Source organism: Daktulosphaira vitifoliae, unplaced genomic scaffold (assembly GCF_025091365.1).
Source record: "Daktulosphaira vitifoliae isolate Bord-2020 unplaced genomic scaffold, ASM2509136v1 Scaffold_1, whole genome shotgun sequence".
Lineage (NCBI taxonomy): Eukaryota > Metazoa > Arthropoda > Insecta > Hemiptera > Phylloxeridae > Daktulosphaira > Daktulosphaira vitifoliae.
In genome coordinates, this window is record NW_026099572.1 from 37,206,168 (window position 1) to 37,234,002 (window position 27,835).

Below are 27,835 nucleotides of genomic sequence, written 5' to 3' on the forward strand. Positions count from 1 at the left end.
TTGATTTATAAAAATGATCAAAGGGAAATATATTTATGATTCTTTTGTAAAAATTAGTGATAATTATCATCATCTTTTTAGAATCTATACCAGCTGTTTGCGATTGACTCTACAGCGATTTATTAATATTAGTCATATATTACATGAAAATGCACAGTGTACCTGACTTCATATTTAAAATAAATTCTAATTCAACTTTTAAGTGCTTAGAAATCACACCTGTTTTTTTAGACAAGTGTGATTCTAAAATAAAACTATGCTAATAAATATATTAGCTTCGATGCGAAGCTGAGATGGTATTGGTTTTTTTTTTGTGCCTGTTACCACTTTTTCTTCGCTATCACTGAACCGATTTCTTTCAACGATACGTCAAAAGATCACAAATCGTATCTAGTCGAAGACATTATCCTCAAAAATTGAAAAAAATTCCTTTGTTCCCCGTAAATGAGGAAACCTCCAAAAAAATTACAAATTTAAAAATCGCTAATTTTCGAAATTTTTTCAATTTTTTTTTATTAAAATGTGCCGTAACTTTTTCAAAAATGAACATATCAATATAATTTTTTTTTTTATAGATGCTTGATGTCTTTACCTATCATTTGATATATATTTTTTGTAAATATGAACCTTTATTCAATTGTTCACAATTTATATCTTGTTGAAGATATTACCCTTAAAAATTGAAAAAAATGTTATCAATTAAAATGTTACTTGTCTAACATTCTCCATATAAATAATTAAAATCATTAATTTTTAATGCTTTTAAAGAATATATTGTCGAATTAGGTTTGATATTAATACGCTCAATTGAGTAGATCTTCTCAACAACTTTTTGTTATGAAAGTAAAAAAAAAATATGATAAATCGTTCAATGTTTCTAACATCACAGACAGGTCATCGGGACAAATTTCTTTTTTTTAATTTATAGTACATAATGTACTAAAAATATAATATAAAATATAGTTTTGTACATAATGTACAAAACTTTAATTAAATATATATTTAAAGGAATAATACGGAAAATTTTCATAAGTCAAGTTGAAAAAGTTTTACTTTTTATACACATGTGTTCAAGTTATGAACGCCCTCTGTATAAGAGGAAATTAACCGATTTAAAAGAAAGTATGTCGGATGAAAGAAAAATATATAATGTATTTAGAAAAAAGAATTTGTGTTGATCTATACATTTTTCAAAAATGTATAGCAATATAAAGTTGAAAATTTAAAATAAGGTAATAATTTGTATTTCATTGTATTTAATTGAATTTAATATCAGATTGCTTATCGACTAATTTTGACGTATAATTGAAGTTAAGAAGGAGCTAGATTAATGTAGCCACAGATGAACAAAAGAGAAAAAAAACACATAACAAAATTAATATCTTCACAGCTTTGCGTCAAATCTAAAAATATTAATAGTATTTTTAAAGTACAACACAAAACTTTATTTTTAATAAATACGATATTTTGCATCTATATCTTTTTTAATATAACAAGACTAAGTGTACCATGATACAGAAAATGTCGACCAAGTCAGTTCTTGCCACCTTGCGTTTAAACTGTGCAAAGTCGGTGGATTTGAACTCGTATTATATCTGCAATCGTATTTCTACGAATTGTAGAATATATGAGACCTTACGAGGGGAGATATATCCGATAAAACTCACCAATATGGACATTCTTTTTAATAGTTCATTAGTTTTTATTAAAAAAAATCGTAACTACAATTAACAATGAAATAACATCACAACTTTTTTTCCTATCCAAAAGTGTGTAGTACGAATTGAAATTTTTTTAACTCTTATGGAAAAAAATTAAAAATATATTATAAACAGCCTAATTGTGTATACAAATTATCAATTTATGAAAAATCGTACGTTTAGATTTTTTTAGTTTTTTTCACATTTTAAAGAAAATCTTTCGGACTCTAATCTAATCATGATCCATAAGTATCAAAATATTCATTTGCTTATAGTACTTTCCAAAAGGAAAATTAAAAAAAAATGTTTTTGTTAGTTACAAAGAGGGAAATTATGAAATTTTTAATTTTCGATTTACTATTACTACGTCAATTATTCGAGTGAGATGGAAAAAATTTTGGATGATTTCTTAGCTTCTAAGTTAGTTTCTTGATTAAACGTTCAACAATTCTCTAAAACTGCATTACGTTGTTGAACACGTTTACCAGCTTTCTCCTAATTGTGGTGATTATAATGAAATGTGTGAACGATTTTACCGAGATATCTAACGATCTGAAAAACTATATTCAACAAAAATTATAGCTGATTATTGTTAGACGCTTAAACAAGAAACTAACTTGGATGCTAAAAGATAGTCCAATGTTTTTTTACATCTTACTTAAATAATTGACTTTGCTATAGTTAATTAAAATCAATAAATATAAATTATAATCAATAAATAAGATTGTTTAATAGATAATTTTTTTTACGCTTTTATAATCCATTAAGGGCTATAGCGGCCTTCCCCAAAGGAGGAGGGTTCTTAACCATTTTATACTCCGGGATGGGTGGTTAGACCGTCGTCGGGGAGTGGGATGGCGACTCCAATTACCGAACTGATCTCTCGTTCGGTAAATGAAGTCGCCCGTGACCGAGTTTCGAACCTGAGAGAGTGCCCGCCAAGCACTGCTGTATTACCGACTCGGCCACACCGTTCTACTGTATAAATAATTAAGAATAATAACTCATCTTTTTCAGTAAAATTTTTGTCACTTATAATATTAGAGAATTGAATAAAAATAAATATATTAAAAATTTAATTGCGGCTAATATTATTATAATTGAGAATAAAAAATATAATTATAATAAATATATATATATATATATATATATAAATAAATAATAAACAGCCTTAAACTATATATTTTTTTTACTTTTGGAATTTTCAGCATCGAAATTCTGACCTATACAAGTAGCACACAAATGGCAATCGTCCAACGCTGGTCGATACATACATTGTGAACAAAAATCTAAATTAATTAAATAATAAAAAAATTGAATAATATCAAATTTAAACTTAAGTCTATGTTCTTTAGCTCTAAATGGGCTTAAGTCTATGTATACAATATTATTAATTGTAATAATTAATGCAATATTAGTTCTCTTACTATAGTTAGAATTTCCAGCTGTGCCCGGTATGTCCACTGTGAAATAAATATGATTTTTTTATTGTTATTAATTGTTAATATTATGAGTATTGATTAAAAATAATATCTCATCGTTTTCAGTAAAATTTTTGTTATTAATAATATTATAAATAAATTAAATAATAATAAATATATAACACATTTAATATTATCATTCATTTATAAACTATAGCAACTATTAAGTTTATTGTACCTAAATTAAATATTTTGTTTACAAAGTGTTCATATGTATTATAGACATAAGAAAAAAAATGTAGTTGAAGAACCTTTCAATACTCATAACCTTATGTATTGTTACAACAAAACCCCATACATGTTACAAAGGAACCTGCTCACTCTAGATTTTCGCTCAATTGTTTTTTTTTAGATTTCCATAATTATTCTTATTTTAAGAGAAATTGAATGTATTATTATGGACAAATCATTCAGTATGTCAGTAAATTTATTATATACTATACGTTTTCTCACTATTATTAGACGTCCCAGCTGCTGCAGATATATCCACTGTAAAATATATAGATTTTAATATTTATAAAATATTATCAAGAATTAAAATTTCTATTAATCACGATTAGTTTAAGTACAACTGTATATAAGTTCTAAAATTTTAGAACAAAAATCAGGAAAAAAATATATTAAATCCTTTGTAAATCTTTATAAAAAAAAACAGAGCTTAATCATTAAAACTTTTCATATAATCATGATTATAACAAATGTTATAATAAATCAATGATTATAATAAATGTGATACAAAGACACAGTTTGTACTAAATAAAAAACCTCAAACATATTAATATCATTTATATTTACTTTTGGAAGGTTTGAAAGAACCGTATAGCTCATCATAACGACATTTAACACACATAGAAAAATCCTCAATAGCTTCATTCATCGTACATTTTGAACACATCTCTAGAATCGAGAGTTATATATTAAAATTTGTATAGTAATTGTAAGTATTTTACTATACTACTAATTTTTGATATGAAAAAAATATAATATATTTCTACTTTTAAGATAATACGATTAAATTCATATGTAATCAATCATTCTATATTTACAGAGTGATGATGCATGCCAATATATAAATATGTATTTTAACTAGTTATATACATTATATATGACAAAATAATATTATGTGTATACATCAAAGGTGTAATTAAACAAACACAAATACAGACCGGATAGTGCTTCAGTAAAATAAAAATTTTGTTAATCACAATTAGTTTAAGTACAACTGTATATAAGTTCTAAAATTTTAGAACAAAAATCAGAAAAAAAATATATTAAATCCTTTGTAAATCTTTATAAAAAAAAACAGAGCTTAATCATTAAAACTTTTCATATAATCATGATTATAACAAATGTTATAATAAATCAATGATTATAATAAATGTGATACAAAGACACAGTTTGTACTAAATAAAAAACCTCAAACATATTTATATCATTTATATTTACTTTTGGATGGTTGTGAAGTACCGTTTAGCTCTTCAATATAACATTTAACACACATAGAATAATCCTCAAAAGCTTCATTCTTCGTACATTTTGAACACATCTCTAGAATCGAGAGTTATATATTAAAATTTGTATAGTAATTGTAAGTATTTTACTATACTACTAATTTTTGATATGAAAAAAATATAATATATTTCTACTTTTAAGATAATACGATTAAATTCATATGTAATCAATCATTCTATATTTACAGAGTGATGATGCATGCCAATATATAAATATGTATTTTAACTAGTTATATACATTATATATGACAAAATAATATTATGTGTATACATCAAAGGTGTAATTAAACAAACACAAATACAGACCGGATAGTGCTTCAGTAAAATAAAAATTTTGTTAATCACAATTAGTTTAAGTACAACTGTATATAAGTTCTAAAATTTTAGAACAAAAATCAGGAAAAAAATATATTAAATCCTTTGTAAATCTTTATAAAAAAAAACAGAGCTTAATCATTAAAACTTTTCATATAATCATGATTATAACAAATGTTATAATAAATCAATGATTATAATAAATGTGATACAAAGACACAGTTTGTACTAAATAAAAAACCTCAAACATATTTATATCATTTATATTTACTTTTGGATGGTTGTGAAGTACCGTTTAGCTCTTCAATATAACATTTAACACACATAGAATAATCCTCAAAAGCTTCATTCTTCGTACATTTTGAACACATCTCTAGAATCGAGAGTTATATATTAAAATTTGTATAGTAATTGTAAGTATTTTACTATACTACTAATTTTTGATATGAAAAAAATATAATATATTTCTACTTTTAAGATAATACGATTAAATTCATATGTAATCAATCATTCTATATTTACAGAGTGATGATGCATGCCAATATATAAATATGTATTTTAACTAGTTATATACATTATATATGACAAAATAATATTATGTGTATACATCAAAGGTGTAATTAAACAAACACAAATACAGACCGGATAGTGCTTCAGTAAAATAAAAATTTTGTTAATCACAATTAGTTTAAGTACAACTGTATATAAATTCTAAAATTTTAGAACAAAAATCAGAAAAAAAATATATTAAATCCTAATAAAATAATATTTATGTGTATATATCAAAGGTGTAATTTAATTATATCAATCTCTGATATACAATATTATTTATTGTAATATGCATTCAATTTTTTTTTTAATATCCATAATTATTCTTATTCTAAGAGAAATTGAATATATTATTATGAACAAATCATTCAGTTTATACAGTAAAGTTATTAGATACTATAAGTTCTCTCACTACTTTTAGACGTCCCAGCTGCTGCAGATATTTCCACTGAAAATATATAGATTTTAATATTTATAAAATATCATCAGGAATTAAAATTTCTGTTAAACACAGTTAGTTTAAGCGCAACTGTATATAAGTTCAGAAAATTTTAGAACAAAAATCACAAAGACGTTTTTTCGATGTTCTTCCCATTATAAAACAAAAATAATATTTTAGATCATAAAATAATCGTACCATATGCTACAAGTAATATCAAACAGAAAACCTTCATTTCTATACTCCTAAAACAAAATGAATAATAATTAAGGGTACATTTTTGTGATGTAACCTATAAACATGATTTTCCTCATTTATTTAAGCATATAAAAGTATAAGATAGGGAAAGGGATTGTATTCCTTCATTACCAAGGTTATTAAATTTTATTTTTTTAATTTTATCAATAAAAAATCACAACTTTTTAAATTTTTTTTTTATTATTTGTGTTTTTGTACATTTTTTAATATTTTAAACATTAAAAATTTGTTTTTAGTTAATTAAAAATTCAATGTTTAATACAACATAAATTTTATAATAATTATATTGATAATCTATGTCTGAATTTAATATTTTTACAGTATTAGTCCATAATGCATAAAATATTTTAGCTTATTAATTTTAACGAAACTATTCAAGTCTTCACGATTAAAAGTTAATTACACCTATTTTCCAGTGTTTCACTTAGTATGTTAAATTCGTAGTTAATGAATAGTACAGAATAAAATGCAGTAACCGTTTTATAATTTATATCAGTGCTTTGTGGTTCATAAAAATAATTTTGTATTTTTAATGGTTTGATTTTTCAGATTTGATAGCGTATAACCAACCCAGCTCTGTTATCATAAAATATTTTACGTAATTCTTGTATGAGTTATATATTATTTTATTGTTACAATTTTTTTCTATTAATTAACTCATTCAAATTTTCACTTGTACAATTTAATGACTGGAAATAGGCTTATTAGCATTTTCTGAAGAAAATGGTAATATTAAATCAAATGAGACATCGGCAAAATCTACAAAGAAGGCATATCAGCTATAGTTAGCAAAATGAGGATTATATTATCAATAATTGTTTTGGAACAACTAAAAAAGTAGTTTTCGATAATTCAATGTTTGACAATGACGATATTATTATGAAGGACAAAGCTTATGAATATATAGAAAAACTAAAATAAATATACAAATTTCCCTAGATATAGTCTAGCCTGACAACTATTTTTCTGCGAAACCACTAGTATTTAGTTATTGCTAAATGAATATTTTAAGACTTTTCATGATCATGACTTAATAAAAAATGTTCAAAATAACGGGACTCGCTATAACATCTTACCATTTACTTGGATATCTTATACATCCTAGTTTACGGGAGAAATGTTAGACAAAGAACTGTTATTATTATTTTACTATATCAATATTTGGAGCCCTGATAAGTTTAAAGCAAACATAATAGTATATGTCTTCAAAAACTTGAGTTAAATCTAAAAATAAGTAAGAGAGTTATAATTGTATATGTTTATTTGTTCTATTAAAATTGTTATCATACTGTTTTATATTTTAAAAAATTAGATAGTTAATGTTAGAATATTATTTTTTTTTATTGTTATTTGCGTTCATGTGAGCTGTATTTCAAAAGAAGACTGAATATTTATTTTTATAACTAGTTACAGAAATAAAGAGACAAATATTATGATTTTAAGGTGAATAATTTATATTTCTGACCTTTTGTTATCTTATATTTCAACTTATATACATTAAAATTAAAATCTACAGTTATCACAAAAATTATAATTGTATTAATTTAACGTCAAACGATTACAAAAATATTTCTGTTGGACACGTTATTTATTATAATATTGACTCGGTGTAATTTTTTTCTATATGTAATATTAAAAAAGATATACGTAAAAATCTAAATTTCTAAATATATTCGTCAATTTTCAACTCTTTTGTCCCATTAACAGCCCTAGGTGGGGGGGGGATTCAAAGTAACAAGTTTGGCACAAAAATTTCAACTTAAATAATATACGGATATAAAACTTAAGAATCATTGGGATAATACTGGTATAAAATTACAATAAAAAATTGATGAAAAATTGAAAATGTTTTATAAATAAGAAAATATAATAATTTAATAATAGTTATTATCACTTACTTTTTTAAAAGATCACTATAGTAGAGTTTAAATTTTATTGTAACTTCCAAATATGAAACACTTATCAAACATTATTTATACTTAGAATTATTATTGTGTTTACCTAATCTGCTTGTTCAATAAATTTACGCGTTTCCAATTAATAAGATTTATAGTTAACAAACATCGAGTTATAAATAGACAATTTTTAAATTTTGAATCATTTAACATTAAAATTATTTATACTCTACAAATTTTCTATAAAATATATTATATATAATCAAAAAAATTTAACAATAAAAAAGTTCAAAAACTATGTTAACTACACGCTAATGATCAGATCTATGAAAATTAATGAAGAGTCTCGTAAAATTAGACAACTATCGAACATAAACAGTTGACATCGTAACAAAATCATAATGGTTTTGAAATATTTTTAACGCCAATGTACAAAAATGTTTTGATTTAAAAATTGTTATTGAATAGTTATTTTCTATTTTATAAGCTAGAAAACTAGCTTATAAACTTCTTAACATAACAATTATTTTAAGAAAAATTTAGTGGCGGCTTATATCAATAAACTCACTTTGTATAGGAAAATAAAATAATCCTAAAATCAAATTTTTGGAGTTCGGACAATTGCTGAATTACCTTATTAAACTTTTATTAAATTTTTTCATTAAAAAGATAATCTGTGATAATATTTAATTATTTGCAAGTTTAATAATAAACCATTCTGATTATTGGATTTGAATATAAATGTTTATAATATTGGTGTAAATATCGGATTTCAAAAAATCCCGATGTCGTATATGTCGACCGAATTTAATATCAGATTTCATATCGACCCAGCCCTAATTTTGACGTATCATTCAAGTCCATTAGGAGCTATAAAAATTTAGCAACAAAAGAGAAAAATAACACATAGCAAAATTAATATCTTGACAGCTTGGAAGAGATTTATCTGAATCTAACCTCATAAAAGTTGGACATTCCAAAAGGCCCTTCATTATTTTACCTATACTACCATGACATACCAATGCCAACAAATTCGCAACCAAAGTCGAATCTCTCAATTCTGTTATTAACCTACTCCAAATCTCACTAAACGAAATCACTACACGGTTCAAGAAGTGAAGCTAAACCTAAATCCCAGCAAAACCAGTTCCCAATTAAAAAGATTTATAGTTAACATACATGGAGTTTTAAATCTTTAATTTTTAAATTATGAATCATTTAACACTGACATTCATTATACTCTAAAAGTTTTCTGTAAAATATAAAAATATATTGTATATAAAGCAAAAAATTTAACAAAAAAAAGTTGTTAGTTGCAGAGGTGTGATAGTTCACTTTTAAAAATTTCGATATTAGTCAATGAGTAAACAGTTGTCAGACATTACGGAACATGTTCAAAAATCGAGTTCTAAAAAATGTTTTACAATTACATACATTGTCTTTCATTGTCTCTACCTAACACCTCCTGAATTTAGATTTGGTTGGGCTGATTAAACTATATTAAAACTGTGTTCTTTTAACGCAAAGAGAATGAAATCAGTACAGTGATAGATGAGCATTTTCATGGACAGTCAAAAAAAGGTACACCATTATAAAACTAAAATTTTTTTTGCTTCGCTTCTAAGCAAAAATTTATATTTTAGACTAAGTACGCGCTAATGCTCAGATATTTAGAAATATGCATGTCGTATCTCGTAAAATTAGAATACTCTAGTACGTAAACAGTTGACATCATGACAAAATTCATAATGGTTTTGAACGATTTTTATCACATAAAAAATGATTTACGATATCTAAATCTTGTATTTATAAAAATGACTTGTCGATAACGACTATTGAGCCAATAATTTGTAAGTCATTAGAATTTTAATTTATAAAATAGAGTTAAAGCGCGAATAAAACTATTTTTATCATTAGTTATTTCTCTACCACAATACTCCTAACGACTATGTACAAAAATGTAAAAATCTTCTCTTATATAATCTTTATATATATATATATATATGTATTTATATTATATAGCTCTGGTTCAAAAATCGTTATTAAATAGACATTTTATTAAGTAGTCCATTTTCTATTTTATAAGCCAGTTTTCTAGCTTATAAAATTTTCTTAACATAACAGTTAATTGAGGATAAATCGAATGGCGGCTATATTAATAATGCACAGTAAAATAGAGGTATCGTGTCTATAATTTAAATTAATACCTTCTCGTCAAAGTTAAATATATTAATTGTATTTTTGAAATTTATCGTTATAAAAAAAAAACACAATAATTAATTTTATTTATTTATGTTAAAACTATAATTCATATTTTTTCAGAACCATCTTAAACTATTTTTTGTATCTCTTTTTCAAATATCGTCCAAGCGCTTCTTTCGCTACACGCATTGTGTTTTTACAACGAGGGCACAAGCTGTCAGTAAGTGGATAATCTGTAGTAAACGGAGTTATACACTGTACGCAGAAAACTAAAAAAAAAATGTTAAAAAATATTACAATAATTTGATTAGTAATATAGTTAAATTATTTTTATAATAACTATATTTTACATCTATATCTTTTTTTACTTTGACAAGAGTTAGTGTACCATAATACAGAAAATGTGAACCACGCTAGTTCTTTCCGCCTTAGGGTTTATTTGTGCAACAATCGGTGGCTTTGAACGCGTATTATATCTGCGATTCATATATATACATATTGCAGATCATAGAAGATCTTACGAGGGGAGATAAAACCCACCAACACGGACATTTCTTTTTATCAATTTTTAGTGTTTTATTAAAAGAAATCGACACATAGGCAGAAAATTAAATAACACATTGACTTTTTTTCCTATCCAGAAGTATGAATTTAAACTGCTTTTAAATCTTAAAAAAAAATAATGAAAACATTTTTTAAACTGCCTGACATTGATTAAATTATCGATTTATGAAAAATCGTACGATTCGCTTTTTTTGGTCTTTTTCATATCTTATTTTGTTTAACTTTTATGAGTCAATTATACAAGTAAAATAGGAAAAAAATTGAACGAGTTTTTGGCTTCTATGTTAACTTCTTGATTAAACGTTCAACAATAATCAGCTAAAATTTTTGTTGAATGTCTACCTTGATATAATTTTTTTGATTCGAAATTTATCTTCTATGATAATTATGATCTATTATTAGTATTATTATCTACTATTTATGTATTATTAATTTACATTTTCATGAGTGTAGTTAATTTTTTTCTAGATAATTTTTCATTTATCTAATTTTAATTGTGATTAAGTTTCGAATTATGACAATAGAGTTGTATGAATTCTCTAAAACTGTATTACATTGCTAAATACGTTTACCAGCTTTCTCCAAATTGTGGTGATTATGACGAAATGAGTGAACATTATTATCGAGATATTTAACGATCTGAAAACGATCTTTATTCAATAAAAATTTAAGCTGATTATTGTGAGATAGTTAAATAAGAAACTTAAATAACACATTGACTCTTTTTCCTATCCAGAAGTATGAATTTAAACTGCTTTTAATCCTTAAAAAAATAATGAAAATTTTTTGAAATTTTCGATTTATGAAAAATTGTATGATTAGATTTTTATATGTTTATGTCACATCATAAATAAAATCTTTCGAACTACAATCTAAATATGTTGTATATATATCAAAATATTCATTTGCCTTTAGCACTTACTTGATGCCATACTACTCATTATAAAATTGAATATTCCAAATGGAAAATTAAAAAAATATATTTATTTTAGTTACAAAGAGGAAATTATATAATTTTTAATTTTTGATTAACAACAGCAAAGTCAATTATTCAAGTGAGATGGAAAACATTTTTATGATTTTACCGAGATATCTAACGATCTGAAAAACTATATTCAACAAATATTTAGCTGATTATTGTTAAACACTTATGGAAGAAACTAAATTGGAAGCCAAGAGATAGTCTAAAATATGTTTTTTTACATCTTACTTAAATAATTGATTTTGCTGTAGTTAATTAAAAATTAATTCGTTAATTTTAATTATAAAACTAAATTCAGATTTAACATATTATCATATAATTTTTGAATATCAAAATTCTAGGTATTTGCACTCAGGCCCGGATTAAGAGAGAAAGGCAAGGAAGCTATTTCACACAGACCCAAAACATATCGGGACCAAGATATTATATCTTTATCTTATTTATACATATAGTCAAACATATATGATTCCGTTTAAATAATAAATGGTCACGAAATTTTATGAAAGGAGTAGAGGACATTGACCAATTTGTTTTTGTTTTTTTAATTATAGAACGTAGAATACTAATTTTTGATATGAAAATATTATTAGATATTTTTACTTTTCAGATAATGCGTGTCAATTCATAGTTAACCAATCGCTCTATATAATATACAAAGTGATTATGCATGCCAATATACATAAGTATTTAATCAAATCATATACATGGTATATGACAAAATAATAATTATCTGTATATATCAAAGGTGTACATTAACAAACTCAAATGCAGAGCATACAGTGCGTCATTAAAATACAATTTTTGTTAATCACAATTAGTTTAAGTTCAACTGTATGTAATTATTTTAAATTTTTATAACAATAATTACAACTTTTTTTAAACGTTCTTATCATTATTAAACAGAACAATCATCTCATGTCGTAATTATATACTCTTTCTCTCATTGTATCAATAAATTCATTAAATACTATTAGTTTTCTTACTAATGCTAAANCTCTCATTGTATCAATAAATTCATTAAATATTATTAGTTTTCTTACTAATGCTAAACGTCCTAGGTGTTGAAAATATATCCACTGTAAAATAAATAAATTATTTATAAATAATTTATAATTTGTTAATAAGAAAATAAAATTTCTGTTAATTACAAATAGTTTAACCTCATCTGTATGTCTAATCATTATGATACTAAAGATACAATTTGTAATAAAAAATAGCCTTAAACTATTTATTATCTTATATATTTACCGGAACTTGGATGTTCAGTAGCATTACGTTCGTTCATTAGAAAATTAAAACACATATTTTCTGAATATATATTGTCAGTATTACAATTCATACACATATCTAAATTAATTTAATTATATCAAACTCAATACAATATTATTTATGTAATATGCATTCAATACTATAAGTTCTCTCACTAGTATTAGACGTCCCAGCTGCTGCAGATATATCCACTATAAAATGTATAGATTTTAATATTTAAAAATATTATCAGGAATTAAAATTTCTGTTAATCACAATTAGTTTAAGCTCAACTGTATGTAATTATTTAAAATTTTTATAACAATTATTACAACAACTTTTTTTAACGTTCTTATCATTATTAAACAAAACAATCATCTCATATCGTTAGTTTAAGCACAACTGTATATAAGTTCAGAAAATTTTAGAGCAAAAATCACAAAGACCTTTTTTTTTGATGTTTTTCACATTATTAACTAAAAAAAATTATTTTTTAATATTTATAACAATTAGCTTAAGCTCATCTGTAGGTGATTTTAGGTAACTTTATAATATTAATCTTTTAATATTATAAGCTATTTTTATATTTTTCTCTTTATTAACCACAAAAATTATTTTAGATCGTGGGTAAAACTCGAAGAAAAAAGAGATAAATCGTAAAAAAAAGTTTACTTATAAATCAATGATTATATCAATTATGACATTTTAATAGTTATGACATAATTACAGATGCATTCTGTAATAAAGAAAAAGCCTTAAACTATTTATCTTTTATATTTACTTTTCGAATGTGTAGCAGATGGATATTGATTTATGTCATGATTTACATCCTGATAAAGGCAATTAAAACACATAGGGTAATTGTCCCAAGTTACTGCTAGATTACATTTTGAACACATATCTAAATTAATTAAATAATATCAATCTTTCATAATTTAAACGTTAGTTTATGTTCTATATCTTTAACTAGGCTAAAGTCTTTGCATACAATATTATTTATTGTAATAATTAATGCAATAGATGTCTTACTATGGTTAGAAGTACCAGCTGCTGCAGGTATGTCCACTGTAAAATAAATATGATTTTTCAGTAAAATTTTTATCACTAATAATATTTGAGAAAAAATTAAATAAAAATAAATTTTAAAAATAACATAAAATTATATATAAGAAATTGAATGTTGTCGGCTAATGTTATTTATTATTAAAACTATATTACATTTATATATTTAATATATATTAATCTTAAATAAATTAATAATTAGTACAATTGTGAAAAAAGATAATTCTACTAAATAAATAGCCTTATACTATTTATTATCTTATATATTTACCGGAACTTGGACGTTCAGAAGGATTACATTCTTTCATTATACATTTAAAACACATATTTTCTGAATATATTACGTCTTCATTACAATATATACACATATCTAAATTAATTTAATTATATCAATCTCTGATATACAATATTATTTATTGTAATATGCATTCAATTTTTTTTTTAATATCCATAATTATTCTTATTCTAAGAGAAATTGAATATATTATTATGAACAAATCATTCAGTTTATACAGTAAAGTTATTAGATACTATAAGTTCTCTCACTACTTTTAGACGTCCCAGCTGCTGCAGATATTTCCACTGAAAATATATAGATTTTAATATTTATAAAATATCATCAGGAATTAAAATTTCTGTTAAACACAGTTAGTTTAAGCGCAACTGTATATAAGTTCAGAAAATTTTAGAATAAAAATCACAAAGACGTTTTTTCGATGTTCTTCCCATTATAAAACAAAAATAATATTTTAGATCATAAAATAATCGTACCATATGCTACAAGTAATATCAAACAGAAAACCTTCATTTCTATACTCCTAAAACAAAATGAATAATAATTAAGGGTACATTTTTGTGATGTAACCTATAAACATGAATTTTCTCATTTATTTAAGCATATAAAAATATAAGATAGGGAAAGGGAGTGAATTAAATTTTATATTTTTAATTTTATCAATAAAAAAACTCAACTTTTTAATTGAATTTTTTTTTTATTTGTGTTTATATACATTTTAAAATATTTTAAATATTAAAATTTCTTTTTAATTAATTAAAAATTCAATCTTTTAATACAACAAAAATTTTATAATGATTTTTGCTGATAATACATGGCTGCAGTTAATGGTTTTTTTTTTCAGATTTGTTAACTGATAACCATGTTGTTATCATATAATATTAATTAATTACGTAATTCCTGTTTGAGTAATATTTTATTTTATCGTTACTAATTGTTATCTATTGATTATCCCATTCAAATTTTATTCTGTACAAAAAAATTACTAGAAGAAGGCTTGATAACATTTGGAATAATTTTTCTGAAGAAAATAAAAATATAAAATTTAAGAAAACCATCTAAAAGAGCTAAAAAGAAGGCATTTTAGCTTTAGTTAGCATAATAAATGATTATAGTATCCATAATTGTGCTGGAAGGACTAAAAATTCTAAAGTAGTTGTCGATGATTCAATGTCTGACAATGACGATATTATTATGAAGAACAAAGCTCATGAATACTTAGAAAAACTAAAAAAATATACATTGCCCTAGATAGACTTACTNACGTCACAACTGTGCCGCGACCCCCCTGTGCTGGGTTTTTAGATTATCACTACAGTAAATTATAAATTTTATTGTAACTTCCAAATATGAAAGACTTATCAAACATTATTTATACTTCTTAGAAATATTATTGTATTTACCTAATCTGATTTTTCAATAAACGTTTCCAATTAAAAAGATTTACAGTTAACAAACATGCAGCTATAAAACAGTCAATTTTTTATTTTTTATTTATTTAACACTGAAACCAGTGGTTTGTGAGTGCTGGTGAAGGGGGTGTGACTTTACATATAATACCGCAAGTTATAGGTATAAAAAATTGTCAAATTAAATATAATAAAATAAAAGACAATACACATAGTATTACTTTAAAGGTCGCAGTAGAAAATAGAAATGAAAATAAAAATAACAGCGATTATACTATTAATAGAACCGATAATGTCGAGCTTACACGTTGTTAATTCTAAAAATAAATTACCCAATTTAGTAATACACTAATATTTTACTGTTTGAACGACGCTGCCGGTCGTCAAAACCCGTACATAAGATCGTAACTGAACCGTACCCTCATAAAATGAGGGAAACAACTTTAATGTTCGCACACGACAAATGTATTTTAACTATTTTACCATTTAAATATTTGCATTTTTAATAAAAATGTAGATTTAAGAATATACAATTAATTTTCTTCTTTTAATTAATTTTAATAGAGAGTGTGATCGTCCCGTCGTCCAAGCCACGAGCAGCCACTGACAAAAACATTATACTATAAAATTTTTTTGTAAAATATATAATATAAATTTTATGTTTAATATATATTATATTTATATTATACCAAAAAATCTATCAAAAAAAGTTGTTAGTTACAGATTATATTATCCATAACTGTGCTGAAATGACTAAAATTTCTGAAGTAGTTGTCGGTGATTATTCAATCAACGGCGTCATTTCAGTTTTTTTTTTCTTTGGGCGTGCGAAATATCAAGTAGGCCATTTTGAAATTTCATCAGGTCATATAATATATCTACTTAAGTAAATTACTCTTCTTTTAATTTTTCTATAGATTATGAATCACAATTAACATAATCAGTAAATATAAATTATAATAAAACTTACTATTATATAATATTACGTGGCGTCGTGGTCTTAGCAATCGTTGAATTTTATATGAATTAGTTCATATTAGTACAGTATGGACGTAGCATAGTTAGGACAAGTAGAGATGATATCTGACAGTGATTGAAATCAGTATCGTAAGAAACGCATCCATGCAAATCTGTATTGAATTCTAAAAAGTTGGTGGATTATTCCAAAAGCAAAATTAAATAATTTTTTGTTGTACTTCGACTGCCATTTGTACATAGAAAATAAATCGTTGGCACAAACTTTTTTTTTTTTTGAACTCTAGTACATAAAATAAGCTTTATTTTAATATATATTTAAAAGATGCAGTATTCCCGGAACATTTTCTAAATATAAGTTGAAAAAGTTCAACTTTTTATACAAATTTTCAAGTTTTCAAAAATTCAAAAATGCTTTACTTAACTTTGAAGAGGCAATGTAAGTATACATTTATATTTAATGTAAGTTTGATTCATATAAATTTTATATTTATTGGCTGTCTCATTATTATGGCAAACCCTTATAAGGTATTTTAAAATAAATAAAAAATAATAAAATTTGATCACAAAAATAACATGTTTTTTAACTACTGCAGTTATTTGCATAAAGAAGGTAGGTCGTCGGGACAATTTTTTTTTTAAATTTTAGTACGTAACATAAACTTTAATTTGACATATGCTTTAAGGACGCAATATTTCCGGAACACTTTTAAAACTTAATTTGAAAAGTTGAGTTTTGTAAAAAAAGTTGTTATTTTGAATCCCTTATTGTGTACAGGTAATGATGACTTTTTTTGAACTTTTAAAAATAATTAAAAACTCGTTTGAGTTTTAACTCAATTTAGAATCATTAACTACAATGAATATCAAGGACCTCATCGCTGTAGTTTCCCCTTTTCAAAATACATTTTTTATTCATATTAAAATCAGTTCATGGTTTATTTTTTGTGTATTACATTCATTATTCTCAGCACTCACTAGACAAATTTATTTTAACAATACGTTAAATGATCAAAACTAGTGTCTAGTTGAAGATAATATCCTCTAAAATTGAAAAAAAATTACATTTTATTATTTAAAAAGTTACTTAAATCAATTTCTCTATATAAACAAAATTCAAATCGTTTATTTCTAATGTTTCTGTTTAATATGATTTGATGTGAATTATTACCATAAAAATGCAAAAAGTGATTTTAACGAAATGTTGAGTTTTTCTCATAAATTAACTATAAATTAAAATATTTTCTAACTGCATATTGATCTTAATAGTACTATTTATTTAATTCTCATAAAATCTTCTATTGATGATGTCAATTATAAACTTGCAAATGAGCTAAAAAAAATTATGGTAAAAAGTTCAATCCTATAAAATTATAATTTTTCATAAAAAACAACTTTAAAGGACCAAAAAATTAAATGTGACATTTTGAATCGAAATTTCTTACCAATTTTTTTAACATATTAAAATCGAAATCTATTATATTAAAAAAAAAATTACAGTATACTTTTTACTATCAATCTATGTAAAAACAAAAAAATCATTTTTATTTTAAAACAGCTATTTATCAGTTTTTCCTTATAAAAAATTTTGATAAGTCGATAACAACTTTAAGATAAGCACTTATTGAGTTACAACACATTTTAATACACAGTGTGGGTATGTTTGGCGGGGGGAACGGTTTGTATATTATGCAGCTGGAGTATATTCATAGTGCATATAGTGCGTTACACAGTGAATCTATGTATTAAAATACTTATTTTCCAATAAGTACTTACCCCAAAGTTATTATAAACCCATAAAAATTATTTTTATGAAAAGAATCCAGAGAAATGGATATTTTGAATTAAAAAAAAAATGTTTTTATTTTTAGAGACAAATAATAAAAAATATGTACGTAATTTTAACGTAGTCCAAAAGATATTATAATATCTGACGGTATAGTCCGTGATGATGATCCATCGTTATTATGAAACGCTCGTTGGAATGTCTAACTAGCAATTGCTTGTCTAGAAATAAATGACACAAGTGTTAGTCGTATATGCCCAATTGCTTGGCATACACGTATATCGCATTATAATGTAATTGATAATTATCAATAAAAATACTACAATCTGTATTTTATATTAATACTAATTAAATAAAATTAATTGTCATAATGATCACACTGTTTAATACTATAATTTAACCATTGTTAACAATACTATCATATTGTATTAATCATGTAACATTTAATCTGTAAAATAAATTGACACTCACTAAAAGAGCTGACAACAATATCCCTGGAATGGGGGTACCATATTACACTATATAAAGCACAAAAATCCTTTCAGAGTTCACTTCGATTTTATCGAATATATAAAATGAACAATTGTCAAGCCTGTGTTGTTGTCAGCTAGCTTTTTTTTTACACGTCTTATTTATATACGAAAAGAATTTGTTTTAATTTTTTATCTCGTGACAAAGTACGAATCCAATACCTCTGAGTATATATACGTATAGAAATATTTATCGAATCATCTCATAGCAATTTGCAAAGAAAAGGAAGTAAGTAAATTTATGTTATCCCAATTATTTAGAGTTAATAAATCTGAGTACAGAACGACGAAGCAATAGATCATTCATTATATTAACATTACACAATATTATACTACGCTGGTTGGTTATAGTCTTGTACATAATCATATTACATGGTATCCGTGAACTGACTTGCCGTTCCGTTGCCATTGTGCATATTATTAAATACCAACCAGACTATACTTTATTACATCTCAGCAAAAAAATTATTACGTTTATTATTTTTATATCTACTCGTCTTCATTGATCTAATCCCTCGAACCATACGACCCCGATAGAACCACAACATCAGGTTCTCACCATGTATAGCCCAATCCAATATCCGCCATTTTATTTTTGTTATTTGAAATTATAACATGTTGTTAGGCTTTAGGAAAAAAACTCTTAAAACAATTAATGGATTACTTATTGTTCATATGAGAGTCATACATATTACTTTTCTTTAATTATCTCTAAATTGCGTTTGATTCTTAAAAATGATTAAAGGGAAATATATTTCTTTATAATCTTTTTATAAAAATCAGATAAAATTATCATCATTTCTTTAGCCTCCATCATTGTCGTTTAATATTGACACACCTTGCAATGATTTGTAAATAACAATCATATATAACATAAAAACTCGCATTATACCTGAATTCATATTTAAAATTTAAAATAAATTTAAGCGCTTAGTAAATCACATATGCCTCTTTATGTTGACAAGTGTGATTCTGAAATAAATCTATGCTAATAAATATATTTTTAATTGATTAAATAAGTGCACTATTCTACACAATAAAATGATTTATTTTTTATATTTTTGACTTCACAATTTCTATATTTTAAAACTCCATAAATATTTAATAATTGTTATATTATATGCTTAAATGAAAACTTTGTGTTAAATAATTCTTTTCAATTTACTTTGTCGGCCTATTTTTCATGATAGAACATTCGTCGCGATATTTTAACTTCCATATAAAGCTGTGACGATTTTAGTTTTTTTATGGTGTGCGTTTTTTTATGTCTGTTCATAAATATTATTATCTCCTACTAGATCGATTTTAATATTTGCATAAAATAAACGAAGTATCGTCGAGCACATTATTAATTAAAAGTTATAACGTAAAACGGTTCTTATTAAAATAAAAATTAATTTTTTCAAAGCTTTATATTCAAAAAATAACTTAGTAAGAAAAAATAGGCATTTGACCACATTAAAGTCTGATAGTAAATAATGGTAGTGAATTACGTTTTTAATCCTTTTAACGTTTAACATAAAAATGTAGGAATGTTAAACGAACATATTTAATAACATGTTAATATTAAAAACGTTAAATATAAAAATTATATAATGATAAATTCGACTATTAAATAACGTTATAAATATTTTTAACGTTAAAAAAAATTATTTTTTAATCAAACTCCTGTATAGAAAACAAACCGACAAAACATTTTGTCACATTACGACTTAAGTTAAGCTTTAGTTCAATTCTTGAAAAAAGAATCAGGATTTTAAAATGTTATTATAAAAAAAAACTTTTTGCCATATAACTATAAATATAATACATCTATAGTAATTCAAACTTCAATTTTACTTATGTTATCAATTAAGATTTCAAAAAAATAAGTAAAAAAAAATTAGTTGTCTAAACTCTAGACAATAGTGCATCAAAAAATCTAATGACGAAACTGACGAGAAGTTTTTAAAAGACATTAAGTTCGATTATATGAGTGGCGATGCATGTAAAAAAATTTTCCGGAAGGTCTAAGAACTTTTAACCTATACCAAATTAAAGCTTTAAAAATCTAATAATAAAATAGAAAAATTTTCCAATGAATGTTTTTTGAAAAATCTAGTGATAAAACAGACGGGATGGGATTGAAAATGATCTAGTTGGATTAATATTCGAGTGAAATTTTGAAAATTAGTAATTTTAAAATTACAAATATTCAAATTATTGTTTAGTTTCTCTTAGAAGTTTTTTTTTTTTAACAATGATGTTAATCTCTGTCAATTATCATTAATAGTTGTCCAATTTATGCTACAACTCCATTGTGATGGGTTGGTTTTCTTGCTAGAGAGGCGTAAAATTATTTTTTGTATTATAGTAAATTTGAATTTGCTATAGATTAACAGTTGTCAGACATTCCGGTACATTTTCAAAAATCGAATTGTAAAAATATATTTTACAATTACCCACAATTTCTGGTTGGGTTATTTTTAAACACTTCCTATAATTAGTTTTTTCAATAGATTTTCATTAAAAAAACTATACCAAAACAAAACTTATCATCTCTAGTATAACCTATTTAAGTTTAATTAGGATCAGTATTTAAAAAAAAAAAATTATAGTAATTTTAAAATGCAAAAAAATTGTTTTGAAAATAATTTTTTTTACGATACATTTTGTAATATATTTTTTTAATATTTAAAATCAGAAGATTGTTCCAATATTGAGTAACATTAAAGCAATAAAAGAGATTTTTTTTTAAATTTTTTAAATTCTTTATTACACATAAATACGCTATTATCAGTTTTAAATTATGTGCACTATAAATTTGATCAATAAATTTACATTAAAATCTTAAACTATTTGTTTTCAATATATTCAATTAGAATTTAAAATGGTTTGCCCCTTTTTAATACATTAAATACAGTTTATATATAAATAAAAACTTGTACAGTCCAGACATGACATAAATACAGCCATTATAGAATGAATTATAGTTCTATGGCAGTGTTTAAGACTATCAGGTACCGTGCCATTGATTAAATTAATATCTCTTTCAGTTTTGCGTCAAAGTTAAAAATATAAATTTTATTTTGAAGTATATTTATATAAACAAAAAAAAAACGGTAGCACAGTGGGGTCGAGGCACAGTGTGGACGAGGCATAGATGGGACAAGCATAGATGATATCTGACAGTGATTAAAATCACTATCATAAGAAACGCTTCGATGCAAATCTGTAGATAGTGTTTCCTTTAGAGAAATTGGTGAAATATTTTAAAAGCAACATGAACTCTTATTTCTTTAATTATATCCTGATTAGTAGTTCTTTGATTTTAAAATATAATATATGAATAAATACTAATTATAGTTTTTAAATTTAGTATGAAATTGTGAGGCCAGCTATGATGTATGGTTAATAGTGTTGGGCGGTTGATAAGAAAGTAGAGCAGAGAATAAGTGTAGCAGAGATGAGAATGCTTAGTTGGATGAGTGGAGTGACTAGAGAAGATAGGATAAGGAACGAGCATATAAGAGGAAGTATAGGTGTTGCGTCAATCGTGGATAAGATGACAGAAAATAGACTTAGATTGTTTAGTCATGGTATGAGGAAAGAAGAATCGAAAGCTGTAAGAACAGTTATAGAAATGAATGTTGAAGGAAGAAGAGATAGAGGAAGACCAAAAAAGAGATGGAGGGATGCTATTGAATGCGATTTGAGGACAGCTGATGTGAGCGTAGAAGATGTGGGAGATCGTGTCAAGTGGAAGCTTAGGATAAGGGTGGCCGACCCCAAGTAGTTGGGATTAAGGCAAAGAAAAAGAAAAATATTACCAGAAATTCCGGTGGCAATTGACATAATATGATTGTTGTTTCGGAATGTACAATTTAGCGTTTAGTTGGGTTTAAATAATATAGCGTCAAATCAATTACCTACTCTATCGGTTGTATCTCAATATACACTACACTTTAATGATACAATAAATAAATAAACTCACACATACACACATATGCATTTATAACATTGTGTCTAACGTAAGTGTAACATGATAAAAAGTAACCGTAAAATGAAAAAAATGGAATATAAATTTTACTACTCATATTAAATGTAATGTAACTCGAAAAATATTTGTTTAAATGAAAAAATATATGATAATTTTTTTGTTTATAATTGTCTTTTAAACAACTTTTGTACGAAACTTCTTTTTGTAAGTTAAATATTTTTTGAGAATGTTAAAAAAGCTCATATTTTGGACTTTTGCGAGACTATAAAATAAAAGCTCAATTCCAATCTTGAGGACTATTAGTATGTCATTATACATATTTTAATTCAACTTTTAAAAAAACAAAATTTTTTCCGCAATTTTTCCTTTGTTGACAGGCCTAGATGTCAATTTTAAACTTGTAATTGAGCTAAAAGTTATGGTAATATATTCAATTTATTTTACTATAAACTTTCATAAATCTTTATCAAAAATTTTTCATCAACTTTAAAGAACCAAAAAAATAGGTTAAAATTGAAAATTTGGACTGATTATTTTTAACATATTAAAAATCAAATCAGTAATAATTTGAAAACAAATTTTTTTTTCTTTTAATTATTATTTTATATATATAATTAGTAATAATATAAAAAATTAGAAGTGATAGAAATAGTCTACTTGCAGATTTGAAAACAACGCGAAAATTTGATTTAGAAAAGTATATTTTTGCTTCTGATGAAAGTTCCTTGTAGTCCAGTGCATTTTTTTATAGTAACAAACAGTTTTTATTGAAAATTATTGTATCAAGCCCTTTAAATTTTTATACACGTAAAAGTAAAGCAAAATATAACTTCTTTATTATTTTTATAATTTCTCCGTTTAAATTACAATATTAAATATCAATTTCATACTAAATTTAATAATTATAATTAGTATATATTCATATATTATATTTTAAAATCAAAGAACTACTAATCATGATATAATTAAAGAAATAAGAGTTGATGTTGCTTTTGGAATAATCCACCAATTGCCTAATTAAAACAAAAAAAAAAAAAGTTTGTTGGGAATTTTTTCTGCTATTCTGCAAAATTACTCCTTCGTTGACTAGAATGAATCATTAAATAGAAAATTTTATGAGAATTAAAACAATGTTATTTTTAAGATTAATATGCAGTCAGAAAGTTTTATAATTATTATTTATTGTAAATTTATCAGAAAAACTCATTATTTTTTGCATTTTTATCGTAATAGAACACTTAAATAGAAATCATAGTAATCATTTCTAAGTAATTTTTGATATTTAAAAAGATTCTACTATTGAAATATCCAGAACTGAATTAATTTTAATGATTTACTTTAACTAAAAAAAAAAAAGTTAATATTTTGAATCCCTCTTGTGGGCAGGTAAAGGGTTAGATTTATAAAAAAAACCAAATGATAGATAAAGACATGCATCTAAATAAAAAAAAATATACTGATTTGGTCATTTTTGATAAAGTTATAACAATTAACAAAGTTATAAGTTTTATACACTGGACTACAAGGAACTTCCATCAGAAACAAAAATATACTATTCTAAATCAACTTTTCGCGATGTTTTAAAATGTGCAATTAGACTTTTTCTATAACTTCTAAGTTTTAATATTATTAAAAAATAGTTTTTACATATAAAAAAAAATAATTAAGAACAAAAAAAATTGTTTTAAATTAATACTGATTTGATATAATATTTAATATTAATTTGATTATTAATAAGTTAAAAATAAGGAAAATGACATATTTAACCTATTTTGTTAATCGTTTAAAGTTGATTGTTGTAAATGTTTATAATAAAAAAAAAAAATTTATTTTACCATAACTTTTAGCTCAATTGGTAAGTTTGACATTGACATAATTAAATAGAAAATTTTATGACAATTAAAAAAATTGTATCGTTAAGATCAATATGCAGTCAGAAAGTTTTATAATTACTATTTATTGTAAATTTATCAGAAAAGCTCAATATTTTTTTGCATTTTTATGGTAATAGATAACTTAAATAGAAGTAATAGTAATAATTTCCTAGGAACTTTTGTTGTTTGTTGAAAAGATTCTATAATTGAAATATTGAGAACTTAATTAATTTTAATGATTTACTTTAACTAAATGTACCAATCAAAACAAAGTTGTTAAAAAGATTTACTCAATTGAGTGTATTATAACATTTGATTATATTTGTAAAAATCAATTGTTAATTCAGGAGAAAAAACAATCATTTTTTTTAGAAATGATTTATATAGCAACATGTTACAAAAAAAAATTGTAATATTATAGTCTAGTAGTAGCACACACAAATAGAGTAAAAAAATTATTAAATTACAAAGTAAAATGATTTAATTTTGTAGTTGAAACCTATCATATCAAACTTCATTCGTTAATAAATATTTTGAAAACATTAGAAATTAATGATTTTAATTGTCTTTATGGAGACGATGTAATAACTAACTGTTTAATTGATAAATTAGAATTTTTTTTTCAATTTTTGAGAGTAATATCTTCAACTAGATACGAATAGTCATTGGACGTATCGTTGAAAAAAGTAGGTCAAGTTAGAGCAGAGAAAATAAATGATATTCACAAAAAAACATCTTCTCGGCTTTGCATCGAAGCTAAAACTTAAAATATAGTATAATAATTTTAATACAANAGAAATTAATGATTTTAATTGTCTTTATGGAGACGATGTAATAACTAACTGTTTAATTGATAAATTAGAATTTTTTTTTCAATTTTTGAGAGTAATATCTTCAACTAGATACGAATTGTAGTCATTGGACGTATCGTTGAAAAAAGTAGGTCAAGTTAGAGCAGAGAAAATAAATGATATTCACAAAAAAACATCTTCTCGGCTTTGCATCGAAGCTAAAACTTAAAATATAGTAAAATAATTTTAATACGAATAAGAAATTTCTTCTTGCAAGGGGCGACTAAAGTGATGGGATCATTGATCTTTATTGAAGTTATTGAATCTAAATGAGTTAAAAATTTATACTAACTTAAAAAGAATTAAGAAAAAATGCAAAAAATTTATTGTCATACGCGGGTTGGAACCTCGTACCCCAAGCGTGTAAAACACAAGTTTTACCAACTCGGCAATCGTACTTGGCTATGGCCAATTGAAAAAATTGGGTATTTAAGCTAGTTCAAATTTCAAAGTTATTTTTCTCGACTTAAAAGAAGCAAACAAATTTAAATAAGTTTTACTTTCTATGCTATATTAATTTTAATTTATATAATATTTATGAAAATCTGTACTCCCCTTGTCAGGTATTTTAAAATAAAATAAAATACAAAACCCAGAATTTTAACACAAAAATAGCAAATTTTTGAATACGGGAGTCATTTTTACCATGAAGACAAATCCAGAGGACAAATTTTTTTTTTTCAAATTAAAGTATATTACATAAGCTTTAGTTTAAGATATATATAAAAGTGTCAGTATTTCCGGAATATTTTCAAAAATTAAATTGAAAATATCTTAGTAACAATACGCATGTTTAAAGTTTTGACCCCCCTTGTTCGCGCCGCAGAATAGGGCGACACTGTGGAAGGCTATCACATTTTTCATGTTGTCCTTTTGTGATAAAAGACTGATACCTTTTTTTTCTTTATGGTTATGAATCTACATGTGTCTAGAAGAAATATGTTCTTCTGAATAAATCCTTTTATGTGGATTTTGTTCTAAGGCTTAGAATCTAAGCCAATTGTGGGCTACTCAGATACATGTGTCTAGAAGAAATAGGTTCTTCTGAATAATCCCGTTGTGTGGATTTTGTTCTCGGCCAATTGTGGTTGCTCATTTATGTCGGAATGTGTGTGCCTCACAACAACATCATCTCAAGTAAAAATTGCTAAATTAAATAAAAGAAGTCAAACCATAAAATTTATGGTTTGACTACTTTTATTTAATTTAATAACACATTTAATGTGTTCCTCAGCCACTTATGTATAAGTATTTATTGATGTAAATAACTAGTTCTTTTCTATTGGCAAGTTATAATAATATATTATATCTATATCTAAATTTATATACATTTATACTTTGTGTGAATTGAGATTTAAGTCATTTAATATATTCCTTGAGAAATTAAATATAAATGTTGTTAAATGTTTACTAACTGTTAAGATTATGTATAGTTTAATGTTATAATATATTTTTTTATTAACATTCATCTTTCATTATAGGAAAAATAAATCATTCATTGTTTTATCAGAAAAATTGTTTCTGTTCTTTTACCAGTTAAGGCCTTGTGAGCCCAGTGCCCCTTTCACCCCTTGTTAAAGGGATATGATCCGATTTACAAAAAAAGCGTACCACATGAAAGGGGTATATAAATATTTATTATAAAAAAATAATAATATTGATCCATACATTTTTCCAAAAGTTATATAAAATATAAAATCGAGAATTTTTTCACGGAAATCGTACGTTTTTCTTTAACTTTGATGACCGTTTTCACCATGAAGACAAGTCCAGAGGTCAAATTTTTTTTTTTCAAATTAAATTATATTACATAAGCTTTAATTTAAGATATATATAAAAGTGTCAGTCTTTCCGGAACATTTTCAAAAGTTAAGTTGAAAAAGTTCTACTTTCTATACGCATTTTAAAAGGTTTGCACCCCCCCTGTATA

At 24.4% G+C, this 27,835-nt stretch overlaps 1 protein-coding gene across 1 annotated transcript in view; it reads right to left on the bottom strand.

Annotated features, from left to right (window-relative positions):
• Positions 1-1,268: 1,268 nt before the first annotated feature.
• The window catches only part of LOC126893845 (uncharacterized), a 31,956-nt gene continuing 5,389 nt past the window's right edge, over positions 1,269-27,835 (bottom strand). Inside the window, exons 5-12 of the mRNA XM_050664370.1 lie at positions 14,753-14,788; positions 5,279-5,380; positions 4,628-4,729; positions 3,977-4,078; positions 3,635-3,670; positions 3,128-3,163; positions 2,894-2,989; positions 1,269-1,403 (exon numbers count right to left, since the gene is read on the bottom strand). Of these exons, the coding sequence (XP_050520327.1) occupies positions 1,312-1,403; positions 2,894-2,989; positions 3,128-3,163; positions 3,635-3,670; positions 3,977-4,078; positions 4,628-4,729; positions 5,279-5,380; positions 14,753-14,788 (602 nt within the window). The 3' untranslated portion in view covers positions 1,269-1,311. The remainder of the gene's footprint in view (positions 1,404-2,893; positions 2,990-3,127; positions 3,164-3,634; positions 3,671-3,976; positions 4,079-4,627; positions 4,730-5,278; positions 5,381-14,752; positions 14,789-27,835) is intronic.